The sequence below is a fragment of the Megalopta genalis genome, chromosome 11 (genome assembly GCF_051020955.1).
Source record: "Megalopta genalis isolate 19385.01 chromosome 11, iyMegGena1_principal, whole genome shotgun sequence".
NCBI classification, from domain to species: Eukaryota; Metazoa; Arthropoda; class Insecta; order Hymenoptera; family Halictidae; genus Megalopta; species Megalopta genalis.
In genome coordinates this window covers 7,794,455-7,810,653 of record NC_135023.1, presented here as the reverse complement: position 1 = coordinate 7,810,653, position 16,199 = coordinate 7,794,455, and the positions used below count along the sequence as shown (strand labels likewise).

The following is a 16,199-nucleotide window of genomic DNA, read 5'->3' as shown; positions in this document are numbered from 1 at the left end:
CAAAGAAAAGTTCTTCGACTTCGGCTTTCAACTTTTTCCATTTCGGCCCGCAGTGCGCCGCCGCGCGCACTGCAGCGACTCGCTCGCAAAAGTAAGCGGACGAGCGCGTCGCACGATACGCTCCGCTCCGCGCCGCGCCATGCCGCGCCGCGAGAATTTACCGGCGCGGTAACTGCGCCCCGGCAGGAAGTTCTCCCGCGGCCGAGGAAAGATATTTCAGAGCTTTTGTTGATCGCGCCGGACGATCCCCTATTAACAACTAGCCGAACTGGAAACGAGGCGGACCGATCCCCCGAACCCCTTCGCGGCTTCCCGTTCCCGGGATCCGCGCCGTGGGAAGTGGAGAACGCCTCGATCCGCCTCGATCCTCTAGATCGGGAACGATCAGCGAGGCCTGCCGGCCGGCAGGAAATCTGCGCGGGGTGCGAGATCGCCTTGACGATCTGCTTACCGGAAGCTTATTAATAGGGCGTTTGAACAACAATCGAAACGTAGATTAGACAATGTTGCTCGAAATAGTTTCGGTCAGAGTGATCTTGTTGACGATGTCGAGGGATCGCTAGGTATCTCGGCAGTTGGCAAAAGTAACGCGTGATGTATACAGGGTGTCCCGGAAATGTTCGAATCGAATGGAACGGGTAATTCCTGAAATCATTTCGAATCATTTTGTCCACGGCGAAAATGTCCTCTGCGGATTTGTCGACGAGTTATCAAGGGAAAACCTTGGACCAATCGGAGAGCGAGTACACGGGGGATGTTTTTACACTAGATAAATTGATTTAGTCGCGTTTAGATCACGGCGCAGGGTAGAATAGGCGTGTCAGAAATTTCAGTTGCTACCGAAATGGCCCAATTTAATACTCAATTTAATACCTAATTTAATTAATTACTGATTTATTTATTGCACCAAAACTCTTCTAGTTTTCCAGTCTTCTCGATAACAAATTTTCTAAAAATTCTTCAGTGCAAAATATTAAATTTCTCATACTTATATATAGTTCCAACGCGAGTAGCTCAGATCCAGGATGATGAGGATCATCTCCTTTTTGTAAAACTACTACAAGAGAGAAAAACATCGCACAGCCCTCTTCGCCCTGTTCCACTAATTAGAGACTCCAGAGCAGGGATCGTTTCAACGGGTTCCGCAGAATCCTTTTTCCAGGTTTCATCCGAGATGCACCTTTCGCGGACCGAGAATTAGGTAGAACCTTCTGTGCAACACCACGAAGATCCGAACTGCGAAAAGCCTGGAATCTCTCAGCTTTTCGATCGCAACGCTGCGAAAAATTCTCCCTAAATTTCTCCGTTCTTTAATCAGCCGATCAGATACGCGACCTTCTGTCAAAATCATCTGTCTAAGAGCTAACGCAGGATCGCAGAGGGTGTTGCTGGTCATCGAGAAACTTGCTCCGAACACCGACTGACCTCTGCACCCGTAACCCGATGAACGTAACGCTTATCTACAATGTTACAAGACTTTCAGGCTTGTTGACTCGCATCGGAAGCAGTGCCAAGTTTCGCTGAAATTGTTTGCTCCCTACGTCCGCGAACTCGACATCGTCAATCTCGAGCTTCATATCCGAGCGACTATCTGGCAAGATGGAAGAGCCCCGCTGTCAACCGAAGAGGAATCGTCGCGCTGACGAAAAGCAGGCGACTCTATGGAAGCCGGAAGATCGGCAGCTTTCAGATTTGCACGTTCTTCGAGCCTCTTTTGGACACCTTCGGGTCCGCCATCCCCTAACCCAAAAGCACCATGCTGCAACCTATGAACCTTGACATGGACTCCAAGCTAAGAGATCTCGGACGATCTTCGAAGGTCGCTCCGGGCGAATCAGATCGATCTAAAGATCCTTCGAGCCCGAAATCATCAACCTTGAGAAAGACCTCGAACCGAAGCAGTCTTGAATAACCTTTTGCAGCTAAGAGCCTCTAAGAAGTCCCGCATCGGAGTCCCAAAATCGTCAACCTGAAACTGAAACTGAAACGAAGGCTTGCCGGTCGAACGTCGTAGCAGGCCCAAGGGCCCAATTCTATCGCAAGCTTTGCAAAGACCATTGAAGAGAGCTTTTCCAGTCGAATCGTCCAAGTCAAAATGGTCCTGGAGCCTTTCAGCTGTTCGGCTGACTAACGAACGCCGTTCGTCGGCGTTCGGATAAAGTGGGATCGGCGTAAACGGTTTCTCCGGTCCGAGCGATCACGGAGTCACGATGTCGTCGATCGGGGGACGACGGTTCACCGTTCCCGGTACAGTTGCACGTAGAGGCTCGGTGCAGGCCGCGTAGCTCTGATTTTCACTCTCCACGCCAATGAATGACGTAGCGAAGATACTCCGCGGTGGCGGCGGTGGCGGAGCGGGCTCCGAGATCCGCTCACTCATATTCGCTAGAGCTCGCGCTAGCTCGCCTAGCCGCGCGCGCGAGTAGAGTACACACGTTCTGTTTGGTGTGCGCATGCGCGGACGCGGTGTGCGCGGTGCGCCGCGGCTCTCGACTCGACTCGCCTCGGCCCTCGTTCTCCTCGGCTCTCCGTGGCTCGCCCTCCCCGCCGCCAAGGTGCATGCATGCATTCTATGCGGCGTGCACCGCATTAGATGCATTTCTAAGTCGCGCCGCAATAAATCGCAGAAATATTCGAAGCCGAGAGAGGCCCGCGCTGGCCCTGAGACCCTCGGGAAACGACATTGTGGCCCAGTGACGCACGGGATCGAGAGGAACGCCGGTGGATCGCGCAGCCGGAAGAAGTGATCTCCGGAGGATCGAGGAGCCGGCCACCCTGGCCAAGGTAAACACGATCCAACCGATTTCGACTGGTACACTGTCAACAAGGTTCCGAAGTTCGCCGTGGGAGCGGAGGTGTTCGAGGAGGTGTTCCAGGAGAGGGGCATCGAGGGATCGACGGAGAAGAGGACCGTCCCGGGGACCGGGCCCCACGTGCGAATTCGCCGACGTCCCGAAGATCGACGCCGGTTTCGACTGCTAGGGGTTGCCGATCGACTCTCTCCGTCTCTCTCTCCCCACCTCTCTCTCCTTCTCTCTCCCTCCCTCTCTCTCTCTCTCTCTCTCTCTCTCTCTCTCTCTCTCTCTCTGGCACTGGGTCAGAAGATCGGCGCGTCCGAGAGCGATGCAGAGGCGATGAGACACGCCGCACCGGGCAGGAAGTGACAAAGGTTACCGGTGCGCCGGCCGCGCGGACTCTTGTTACTTCCACGAGAAAGGGCCGTCGCGGATGCGGCAGCGTTTCGGAGGAGGAAGAAGAAGAAAAGAATACGACGCACCGAGCAGTCACGTGCGAACCAGTCCCTCCCACTTGCGGACGCGGCGTGCCGCGGATTTCAGTGCGCTGAAAATCGTAACGTCGCGAGCGAGCTCCGGCTGAACCGTGCGCCCTGGAAAACCGGCGTCGTCCTCGTCTCTGCCATCGTCGACCAGCGCGGCATCGTCGTTCGACGACAACGATAGATCTCTACGAGTTCGTTCGAACGGCGAGCGAATCGAGGATCGAAGTGAACCGTGCTCGTGCACCGGGAAACCCGGGCAAACGTCGAGGAATCGGGAAAAACGATCGCGAAGCTAGAAGAAGATCGGAGTGACTTTATTAGTGGAGATCCTCTTGGTTCTCGTGCGGCTCCTCCGGGACGTCGACGGAGGACACCCCGAAGAAGGGAGGACCCCTTCGTAGGCGAGAGGATCGGAGTGAATCGGTGAACGTTTGCGAGGACCGTGTTTTCGAGGCGTCCTCGCCGGAGCCAATCCTTCCTCTTCCGAGGTTTCTCGGTAGAGACCAGCTCTCCTCCGAGGGACCAGCTAGATCGAAGAGGATCTATACGCCCGTCTGCGTAGAATAAAGATAACGGCGTGACTGCGAGCGCCTCCGTGAGCCTCTTGTGTTGAGCATCTTCTGGGAAGTTGGGGCGGCCAGAGGAGCGATATTCGCGGCGTGGAAAATAGATCTGGTGAGCGGCGAGACTCTGTCTTTTGACCCGCGGCGGCTAGATGGAAGGGAGCCTGCCAAACTGTAACAAAGGCTAGGCGAGTGCGCGAACGGAAGGAGACGGACGATCGAGGATCGGTGTGAGTCATCGGCGAGGGACGACGGTGAATTCTCGATTGGAAAACGAGCATCGGCTTCGGTTTCGTTCGAAAAAAAATACCAGGCCGGAGCAGAGCTCCAGCGGCGAATTCGTCCGCTGCCAGCGGGAATCTTAGCTGCCGGAGGCTGTTGTCGGCGCCGGGCGTCGGTTTTTCGGTGTTTCTTGGAGAACCGGCGTGCGTCCGCGGCCCGATCGGAGGAAGCGGCCGGGCCGCGTTCCGCGGTTTTTCGCGCGAAGAAGACGCGGAGGAGACGAGATCCGTGCGGCGACTGTCGGCCCCGCGCGCTTACACAGTGTCGTCCTCGACGTAGCGTCGAGCGGAACCGCGAGCGAGCCGGAGCGCGCGATGCACGCGGCGATCAGTGCCCGTCCGTCGAGCGTACTTTGAACGAAAGAACCGCACGCGAAAGGGAGAAAGTGGGAAGAATCGGCGTGCGCGCGCGCGCGGTCCACCAGAGCCCGAGACCGGCCGATTGTTCGTTCGATCGCGAAGACGACCCGTCGATAAGAGAATCCCGCGGCCGCGGAAGGTGCGCCGCGATCTGGCCGCGTGTTCCCTCTTCGTTTTCTTTTCTTTTTTCACCGCGGTTCGCCGATCTCGCGGGGGCCCTCTCGATTTGGGGAGCGAGCGGGTCGCGCGTTCCATCGGCCGCGAGTGAGTGAGACGCGAGCACCGAGCATCGGTTTCCGCGAAAACAGTGTCGGATGAACTGGACGCACGGACTGTTCGATGTGGAAGAGGATGAGGAGGACGACGACGAAGACGACGACGACGACGACGGAGACGACGGAGACGAGCCAGAGGAACGCGATGATCTGGAGAGGCTGGTAGAGAGCGGATCGAGTTCAGGTAAAGACTCTATTTCACTCTCTCTCTCTCTCTCCCTCTCTTTCTCTCTCTCTCCCTCTCTTTCTCTCTCTCTCTCTCTCTCTCTCTCTCTTTCTTTCTGTCTTTGTCTCTCTGATACTGTGGGAGCTTTTGGGCTGGCTGAGCGAGCCACTGTGCACCCTGCAGCGGCGTTTCCTTGGCGAAATTGAAACGGTGTTGGAAACATCTCTGTCTTAAATACGGACGAGATTCTCGCAATTCTTTCCGTCGTGGATCCGATTCGAAATTTTTGCCGGATGCTGTTAACCTCAAACGCACCGTGCGAACGACCGGTTTCCAGTTTTATATTTTAGGATCGCTCAGATTTTAAAGACATTCCCATGCGGGGAATAATTGGATCGATTGCTTTGTTCGAGCGTACGTTAAAATGGCAGATACGCAAAAGTCTGTATATATATATATGTAATCTTGCAACTTTCATGCGATTAGACGAATCGGTCGCGTTTAGTGCACGGCGCGGTTTAGCGTTTAACGGAAGCGTAGTTTATAAATGCATAAAGAGAGCAGTCTATTAACCCTTTGCGGTCGAGGATTAGTTAAACTGCTGAGACGATTTTCCTGGGAGAACGAGATTATGCGTCAAAGACATTAAACAACGGGGAAAACTGAACGATTCCTTCCGATCTTTTGTTACGTGTACAATCGAATCGCATGATTGCAAGCACCGAAGTGCAGTCCTGTTGTCTGAATATTAAATATTTATATGGCCGAGTGGATTTTATGCATTTGAAATCGAGTCCGGTGACTCGTACGACAATTACGCTTTACAACAAATTTCTAACCACGAGCATCGACAACGTAGAAATGATTTTAATAATAAACATTAATAACAATTTTTTGCATAATTTCTGTAGGTCGTTCCCAGTAGATTCGCGTCTCCACAGATCTATCATCGTAGCAATTCCGATACAACGTCGGTTCGGCGAAGCTGTTTCTCCCGAAACATCTCTCAGAGTTAAATTTTTTTATAGAACGAATCATTATAGATCGAATTTTGCGCGAAGATCCACGACAGAAACGACGCGGCAGTCTCGCCTCTCGGCAACGCTCGCGGGCCGCAGACAAAAATGATCTAAAATAAATACATCTGGTTTTCGAAGCTGCAAAGATCGTCTAGATAGCGAAGCTCGTCTAACCGTGCACAAAAATTGGGCACCGGCCAAAGCGTCGCGGTGCACAGTGGCGTCGCGGAAGGTGCCTGGTCGCCGATCGACGATCGATCAGCCCGACAAAATTAACGCTTTTTCCACTTGTGTCGGATCGTGCGCGGCACGGTCCGGCGCGTCTCTGTCGCGCTGGGATCTAACAACTATTAATATTGCTTGCTTGCAGAGATGTCTGACCGGTGCACGCTTTAGCGCCGCAAAACTAACAAACCGAAAAGCCCCGCGGCGGATTGGAGGAAAAACGGCCTGGCCCGGACTAGACCCGAAACCGCTTCTTTCCGCTTCGAATCGTCTGCTTTCCACCGCTTCGCCCGAGTCTTGTGCGAACCGAAAAATAAAACGCTTCTAGCATCACCGTTCCGCGGCAATTGCCGATAAGAAATCGAGAGAGAGATCGATCGATCGATCGATAGAAACCACGAGGATTGTCGATCGAATCGGCGCACTGTAATGTAAAAAGGCACCCGAGCGCGGTAAAAAAGTCTCGTTTCGCAGGTGCCGTCGAAATGTGAAAAGAAAACCGATCGAACGTTCGAGCGAGAATGTGATATAATTCTTTTTCATTTCGATTAACTATTAACACAGCTGCGTGGTTCCAAAGAATCCCACTTCGGGGCGAATGTAACAAAATCACTATTTACAGTGCTGTTGTATTTTTAATTCAATCGATTGCTTTATCGTGTACTATTTTAATAGCATCAATTTTCATTGACTCAAACGACGTTCGATACTTTTATTTTTAACTTTTGGGAAATATTTAGTCAAATTCCATTACGACGGATGAACTCTTAATTTTCAACGTGCAGAAAATTTTGCTGTTATTCGCTTCCCGCGATTCTTTAAATTCCTCCAGCACTTGTACATTCAATCACATAATTTCACGCTTATATTCCTGTTCGTAGATGTTGTTCGCGTACGAATTCGTGTCGCAGAGAGTCGAAAAGTGTTGGACACAAATGTATGACTCGCGTGAGAGAATGCTTTTTTACCGGTTTCGGACGGTCTCCGCCCCGTGCGGCGCAGCGGCGTGTACAATCGAGGAGGGTTCGACGGGGCGCGCGCGTAGAACAGAGCGGCGATTAGCCGCGGAGTTTTGGAAAACAATGCGCAGAATTTCAGCCGGCCCGATAAATAATATAGGATAAATAAAGTGTATCGCCGGCGATGAGCGAAACGACGACGCGGCGCGACGCGGCCCCGGGTCGCGGCGAATGAATAAACAAGACCCGGTGCATGTATTGTGCATTATCGAATAAAAATTGAATGAAACAACGGTGACGGCTGCGGCGGGGCCTGCACTTTCGAAGCTCCGCGACTCGCTGTGTCCGCTGTCGTCCGTTGTTCGTTCGGCTGAAACCCCTGCTGAATATTGCCGGACCTTGATCGATCACCGAATAAAAGGAGAATGGACGCGCGACCGTGCGGACGTTCGATTGTTACGTTTGACTCGATTTTTAATGACGGAATTTCGGCCTCGAACACCGGCCATCGATCGGACGTTATTTGGCAGAGGATTGCTCGTTTATGGAAATGTCGAGGATTAATCGGCCTGGGATTTCAGGAGGTTTAGCGTCGAGTAAGGAGAGGTCGGGGGCGGGTTTTTGGGGATACCACGTATGAACACACCGAAGTCGGATCGAGAATGAAGCTTCGACGAGCTGATATCCTCCGATCGAAATTCGTTTTTTTTCTCACGCGAGAGTTTTTCTAGGCAAGTCTCGATAGAGATCGTGAATGCGAAATGATGATGAAATGGTGATTTGCGATTGGGGAAAAGTATTCTCTTCGAACTGTTACTTTGTAGTTAACGAGATCGCGAAGATGCTTTTAGGGAAGTCGCTCTAAATTGGATGAATTTATTTGCGAGCATTTTACCATCGGAAGTCGTGTGAAATCTTAGCCCTTTGCGCTCGAAGCCACGCTAAATTTGAGATAGTTTTTACAACATACTGTATTTCTATTTTATATGAATCATGTGATAGTCGAAGACTTGGCAGAGTTTTGAATATACACGAATTCGACAATGTAAAAATTATTTTGGGACATGATATAACAATTTTTCTAGCGTCGCATTGGTCACCGCTCGATTGCAAAGGGTTAACGCGTCTTCGAAATTGCGGATTTTCGTGCATCTTTAAAATATTTCATTGTACAAAATACTGTAAAGGATTATAGAGCAATTTCTCACAATGTGTACATTACTTTGAGAACATAAGCTCGGCAGAGCCAGTCTAATATAACAAGCTTACATTAACTCAGCCTTTCTACGTATGTACTTATAAAAAGAACGAATGATAGAGAAAATAAAGAAATAATTCCCCAAAACCAAGAAACTTGCGTACAAGAGCAAAGTAAATTCAACGAAAATAACGATTGATTGATCTCTCTAGCGTAGCAAAATGAATTTATTTCAACCCAGTTCTCCCAACAATAATACATATTCTCGCTAATGAGAGAAATCTTAACAGAATGTACCAGAATAAAATGAAAGAAATAATACACAACTATGAAAGATCATATGAGAACCGAAGTAAGTAACAATTAAATGAATTACATTAGATCCACCGTTCTGAAATGAACTCATTCGAACCCACCCTTCCCTTAATCTTAAAAAAATCTACAGACTAAGATGAAAGAAGCGATTCCTAGAAATATTATTATCGAATACGATACTATAATACGATCGAATACTATTAATTGTTTCACCTCGAGCAGCAGTTCGAAAAATCGGAGGAAATAATTACCGAACCTCGGCGTCTCCGCGCAAGAGTCCCCAGCATACGTAGCGATTAAATTTACCTGGCTGGAAACGCGACAATGTCGCAATTCACGCGTCCCCTGTAGGGTGCCCCTCCCCTCCAGCGACCCTAAAATTAAACCCTTAAACAGGTCCGAGAGCCGGCAGCGTCACCTCGGCGTCCAGGTCATCGTCCACACGAAACGAGATAATATTGTTCCATAGGGGTAGCTTTGCTCTCTCTCTCTCTCTCTCACACACACTCTCTTGCTCAATTTCCCTCTCCCTCTCTCTCTCTTTCTCAAGGGGTGGTTAGAAATCCGGAAAGGAAAAGAAGCAGCCAAGGAGGAGCAGAAGACGAGCAACTGAATAATAAATCCGGTGATGGCCGGGCCTCCCCTCGGCCTCCCCTCGGCCGCCCCTCGGCCGCGCTTTCGACCAGCCTCCCCCCACCTCTGGACACGGGGCATCACGGATGGGCTCTGTTCGCCCTTCCATTCCGGGGCCCCGAATGCCACCCCCCTTTTTTCAAGGCGGCCAGCTGCGGGGTCAGTTTTCGACGGGCGCGCGGCGCATTAAGATGCTTCGCTCAAAATTCCTGAAGGACCGCGTGCCATCGTTCCTGTCGGGCCCGACCGTCTTCTTCGTCCAGGTCGTCGCGTGAAACCGCGTGTGTCCGCTCGAGCGTGTGCGGGGTCGCGCGCGCGGACCCCCGAACGTGAGTAGAGTGCCAAGTGCCGTTTCGCGAACCACCCCCGCACTGTCCGTAACCCCCGCGCTGGCTGGTCCCCGATGGAGGCCAACGGCGGAGCAACGGCCGGAAGAGAGAGAGAGGGACCCGCGTGGCAAAGGAAACACAGCGAGAAGCGCGAACAACGTGGCGGCCGATCGCTTCTGCAGTGATGAACAAGTGATGGATATTAAATGGACGCACGGTACGCATCGACAGATTAATTCCATTTCCAGCTGAACGGCGATCCACGCAGCCCCCGAGCTAGACCCGGCGAAATATTCGCTCCTCTCTTTTTTTCCCCCCCCTCTCCGCTATTTTTTTTTCTACCCCCGCGCTATATTTCTCCTTTTTTATTTTTTTTTATTTTCCTTTTTTCGCCTTTTTTTTGTTTGTCATTCGTGTTCCATCCGCTCGTTCCATCATTGCTCGCAGCCACGCCGGCAAATATTTATCGAACCCGGCTCGTTTACACGATGGATCTAATATTTTTTCGACGGCCGCTGCACTTTCCCGCGCTTTTTTTCCACGAGCTCCTGTGATCCGTGATTTTTATTTTTCGAGTCGCAGGCCGTGTTCGGCTCGATAGCGATCTTATTTTATGATCGGCGCAGCTGCAAAAACCGTTCGATTTTCTTTATTTGCGCGCGCCGTGTGATAGGAGAATGAGAGTCAGTTTCGGTTTTTTTACAGGAACGAAGATTGTTTTTGCTCCGAGTTCGAACGTTTCTGGATATTAAATGTATTTGTTGCGGGTGTTATTATTTATATACGCGTGTTACGTATTTCTCTGACAGAGATGAGTGCAACGAATAATTTCGGAGAATTTAAAAATACCTTATTTTTAGATTGTTATTATCACAATTATTAGCAATTTATTTGCCAGATGCCTACTCATTGGCTTTTCGGTCACCGAACCGTGTCCAATTGTAAGAGAAGCTCGATCACTTCCTTTCAAATAGTTATTTCAGAAGAACTTGTTACGTTATCTTCATCTAAATAATTTAATAGATCATAAATGAGATCGTTGTAGTTTTCAAATAATTTTTAAACAGATCCTCTGCTGATAGATAAAATGTCAGCACGTGGTTTCTGCATATTGCAATGCAGTTTTCATTTTGTATAAAAATTCACAGTCCGCGCACGACTTTTTTCGATTTTACACATTCAAAATTGAATGTACCTCCACTGAAATTTTTAACAGTTCGCTGATTGCAAATTTAAGAACGCGAGAATCATCTCTGGATCGAACGGACGATTTCTCTCGCCGACAAAAAAAAAGAAGAAACCGCATCTTTGCTCGATTCAACGAGAATACTTTTCCGGAATGCTGTCTTTCGAATTCTGCGTTCGACCAGTTAATTGGAAATGCCGATAAACATATCCCGGGACACTGGGTATGCACGATCGATCCGCGCTTTTCCAAATTTCAGCCGGGGCACGGCGCAATTAACATCGCAACAGAAATTAGTTCGAAATGCAATAACGTCGATCGGCGACGAAAGAATTCGAAGCCTTCTGAGCCCGTCCCCGGGTCCATCCTGCCAATCGTTTGCGCCTCGCGCGAATAATTAATCGCGAATAGCTGTTTTCCGTTGGAAGCCCGGCGAGGGTGTGCCGGCCAAAAGCCGCCCCTAAAAACGCGATCGGTGATGCCGCGCTGCAGCGGCTCGTTTAATTTCGCTAATTTCTTTTCTTCCGCTCCGAGCCCGGGCCCGCGAGGGTTGCAACCCTTGCGTTCTCCTCTCGTGGAACGGCAGGGAGAGACGCCGGAGGAAACGTTAAAGGGTTCGCGAGACGTTAAAAATCTCAAGGGGCCATTGGAGAGGGGCGGGAAGAGGGTAGAAGAGCGTCGCAAGGATGACGGACCGGAAAAATAATTACTACCCCGTTACGCGAGTGTCGGAAACCGCGGGAATACGACTGCGGCCTGGGGTGAAATATTTTCACGGCCGACAAAAAAAATGCCGTCTTTCTGATCCTTCGCCGGGGATCGTTTAATTGGCCGCCGGGAAAATATTTAATTGCATTCGACGCGTTCGACCCCCACAAATTTCTACAAAATCCAAATAATTCGATTAATTACGCTGAAATTGGATAGTTTAGGTTTATCATGCTCGATGCGATTTTTAACACTTTGCAAGCTAGACGTGGTAGCAAAAATTCAATTTGTTCGAACATGTTAGAATGAAAACGAATTTTGAGAACTGAGCAAAAATTAGTGTCAATCCAAGTGTTAATTTACACAGCGAAAAATTGTCCTTCTTCTTTCGACAAAGTTGTCTATATAATAATTATAAAACAATGTCTCCCATTCTAGATGCGTCTGCATCCGATAAAAATCGAATAAAAAATTTTTATTCAACCATTTTATGCAAAAGGCTCGAGGTGAAAATATTTCTAAAAATTTAGGCGTGGAAAATCGTACATTCCAAGCGGAGATGCGCAATGAATGATTGCACAGTGACGTTCGGTGTACAGAACATTAGCTATGGCTCGGTATATTTGTGTTCTTCCTATAGATTAAAGTGACGAAGCGAAAGGGATCGGATGAATTTATTTTTCACATTTCGAACGAGTCGCTTCTACTTTTATTCGTGATTCAATAGTCACGGTTGTTGCACGGTACATCAAAGGAACAGCAGAGAGAAACGAGATGCTTCACGGAGTATCGATCCGCGAAAACAATGGACCTCCATTTGGCGCAAAAGAACGGAAAAACGTTCCCAAAGAATTCTATTATCGTTACGACCGATTGAGCCGGCCAATCATCACCCGGAAATTGGATCTCCCCGTTCCTTTTTAGGCGACAAAAACTTCTCTCCCATCTTCTTATCGCTGAATTACCTATAAAAGTTCCGAATAACAGGCTCGCTGTCAGAGCGCCTGCCAACCTCGACCCGATGGCCGCCAATTTCGTCCCCGAACTTCCCTCCATCAAATCTTCGAATTTCAACGTTCAATCAAGCCGTACAATTCATTAACAAATTCCCCGTGAACAGGGAATTGTTCATTCCCTCACGTGGAACTCAAAGGTTAAAATATATTTTCCGAAAACATAACGTTTCGATAAATTGCAAAAATAATGGTACAACATCGACGCAATAGTAACTTCGATAAATATTGGAAGCATTATTTCGAAGCACGCGGGTTAAGTAATAAATAAATAATAAATACGTAATAAATAAGTAATAAATGCATAATAAATACTGAATAAATAGGTAATAAATAAATAATAAACACGTAATAAATAAGTAACGAATGTATAATAAATGCTGAATAAGTAAGTAATAAATAAGCTTTTGTGAAAGAAATTAGTCGGACAAATATTCTCCGAAATTCAAAGCCAGCTAAATATTTTATTAATATTTTCTAAATATATATATATATATATATATATATATATATATATAAAATAAACATTTTTAATTGCAAAATTATAGTGCATAAGTTGCGAAAAGACGTCTTCAGGATTTTTCTGCAAATACCGAAGCGCACGTGAGAAATTAGCCGCGCAGCCAGTGTTTGCCGGAGAATAATCAGTTTTGGGAAAACAAAGGGGGATGACGGGTCCGAGGGGTTATTGATTAGAACAATCGAAGAGAATTCTTGCCGCGTGACGCGACATTCGAGGGAAAACGCAAAGAACGGTCGCCAGAGAAAAGGTAGAAAGGGCCGGTGGAAGGGGCGACAGACTTCTGTGGAAGGGAGGGTGGACCGACAGCCGGGAAAAGATGGCGTAAAAATGGAGGGTGAAAAATAGGAGTGGGATGGGGTCCCGGTTTGTCCCCACCCCCGACTACAGAGCCGACACTCCTTTTCGGGGCCGTTTCCAGCGGGAATACGGCTGTCGGCCAGAGGAAGATCTGCGAAATTCCGCGTCCCCGGGGCGCGCCGCAACTTTTTAAGACACCGTTCCATTAGCGCCGCCAAAAGGGATGCTGCTCGTTGTTTAGTCGCGCGATTTACAAATGGAAATCGCCTCCAGAGGACCGCGTGACCGACCATCTGAGTGCTGACAAATTAATTCATCCCCGAGCCCTTCGAACAGGACCTCTCGAGGCTTTCGCTAATTTCGATTTCAACTTTTATGCAAATTCGCATTTTTATACGCGGACTCGAGACGAAAATCGTGGCAACGAACGTCTATTTTCTACGACAATTGATTCCGGAAATGAAACTAGACGTTGTTGAATTATTCTTAACGATAAAAACGCAACAGTTCTAAATTCTTTAACGAAAGAATTTCGTAAGGGTTGAATTCTTCCCGCAACGAATTACAAATATTCGCAGCACATTTTAACTGCGCGCGAAAATTCTAAAAAAAATATACGGACAAGCTTACTAAAAAAGATATTTCGAAGGTTTCCAACATGACGAAGACGAAAAGCTTCGTAAGTTTTGGCAGAAGAACGCGGACTTTCCCCGCGATAACGCGTGTATCGTCGAAACGGGACAATGAAGGCGATAGCAAGATGGTCGGCGGTATTAGAAAAGCGGAAGATCTAATTTTACAAAATATTCTCACATTCCGAATAATTCAAGGTTACGACACGGGCCGGGGATCGGGCGGTAGGGGGGTAAGGTGGAAGGGGTGTGCCGCGGCGACGAGTTAAAACAAACATTTTTGCGCGTGCGAGCTTCGGCCATAAAGCTCTGCCCGGCCAAATGCATTGGCCGGCGGTTGCATAACACTCTAGAATAGCATCGGAAAATGGTGGACCTTCTCTCGCGGCTAGCTTTTTCTTTTTCGGTCTACGCGGGGCCGTTTTACGTCTCAATACCGGGAACTATCCTCCCTCTTCGCCGCCCTCCCCGCCCTGCACCCAAAGAATCGCAGCATCCGTGAACTTTGGAAGCACGCGAAACACTATTCTTTGCGTGGATTAAATATAAAACGCTGCCCGACGGCTTCCGCGACACCTGGTATTCGCAAAAATTGCTCGCAGCACGATCGAATTATTTATTCGAGATTTCGACAAACCTTCTGATGCTAATGACGCGTGACCAATTTATTGGCGCACTCGATCCAACAGCAAATCAAGCTTCGATCTAATTTTCATTTTACTGCAATTTACGTATTTTTACTTTCATTACAGTTTACAGATTTTTATTTGATTTCAGTTTACGTATTTTTATTTCATTCTCATTTGCGTATTTTCATTTCATTTTCATTCATGCATTTTCGTATTATTTTAATTTATGCATTTTCATATTATTTTAATTTATGCGTTTGCATATTATTTTTGTTTATACATTTTAATATTATTTTAACTTATCTACTGTCATTTCGTTATGATTTATATATTTTCATTTTATTTTAGATTATCTTTTTTTATCGTGGTTTAAATTCTTAAAGGATAAGCGAACGTTATGAATTTGTTAATAAATTATGAAATTAAACATTTCGTGCAATTGACTACCGTTTGGTTTTATCTACAATTCATCGAAACTATCAACGAAGACGAGATGGAATTTCATTCAGATTTCGAGGGAATTAATTAGACTCGAATTCGGAACGAACGACGCAGACTTGGAACAAATAAAGATCGAATGAGTCAAGGAATCGCGTGTGTAAAATGCAACGTAGATTATTTTAGCAGAATGAACGAACGTAGAATGTTTTTCCGCGAAGTCTTGTTATTCGATCAGGATTCGAACTTCTGCCAGCAAATAATCGCATCGAACCCCCGCTTACGTTATTTTATTCGTCGACGTTCGGACACCGAAAAAGGTTCGCGAAAACTGCTGAAACGAACGAATCGGCGTGCAGGTTGCAATATAAAAGCAACCGCAAAACTGCTGCGTCTAATTTTGCAGAAGCAAGTGGTCCCGCGGGGCGAACTATTCGCGTCGTAAATCCGCAAAAATTGGCAGTTCTTCGAAAAGATTCCGCGGCGCGGCGATTCCGATCCGCGATCGCGCGTTGCGCAAGTGGAACCGCTCGAAAATAGCTCTGCAAAATGTCGGGTATTTTTTGGAGGGCTCTAGAGAGGCTATCGGATTCGCGTCTTTAGCCAAACGCCGATGTCTCGTTGCGAAACGCGCGTCGCGCGTTAAACCGCGCGCTCAAAAATCACGAATTCGCCGGCCGAAGGAAGATAAACTGCGAGAGGGAGAGCGAGAGAGATAGAGAGAGAGCGAGAAAGAAATGAAACGGAAGAAGCGGAAGAAAAAAGAGAGAAGGGAGGGGGAGGTGGTGGAAGAAGAAGAGGCCACTCTCGAGCGCTTTCGAGACAGGGGGTCGGTCAATTAAAATTATTTATTAAAAGGCGCCCGGTTCGAGAGTAAACAGACCGGGGACGTCGGAGAGGCGCGATCCGATTAAAATCTAATTTTTCACGGATACTCTCTTAATTAAAACATTAAATTGATTGCGGCGTGAGGTCGGACTGGGCCGTGGGAGGGGCACCGTCTTTCCGGGGCGCGGAGGGGCGAGGCGAGGCGACGCGGGACGGGATCGAAGAAAAAGACAGAAAGATGGGGTCGCGGCCCCGGGGGGAGGGGCGGGGGTTCCGCGTGAAAATAAATGAAAATGAAATCAATTATAAAACTGTTTGAGGAGACTCCGTCGAGCAGTGCCA

General features: G+C 48.2%; 1 protein-coding gene across 2 annotated transcripts in view; it reads left to right on the top strand.

Moving 5' to 3' along the window:
* The first annotated feature begins 2,403 nt into the window (after window positions 1–2,403).
* Window positions 2,404–16,199, top strand: part of LOC117226024 (uncharacterized) — a 51,779-nt gene continuing 37,983 nt past the window's right edge. Inside the window, exons 1-2 of one of the 2 annotated variants that reach the window (XM_076525223.1) lie at window positions 2,404–4,943; window positions 6,315–8,708. In XM_076525223.1, coding sequence (XP_076381338.1) covers window positions 4,799–4,943; window positions 6,315–6,340 — 171 coding nt within the window. In that variant the 5' untranslated portion in view covers window positions 2,404–4,798 and the 3' untranslated portion in view covers window positions 6,341–8,708. Of the gene's footprint in view, window positions 4,944–6,314; window positions 8,709–16,199 lie in introns of those variants that run through there. The other variant, XM_033479958.2, reaches the window with a different exon arrangement.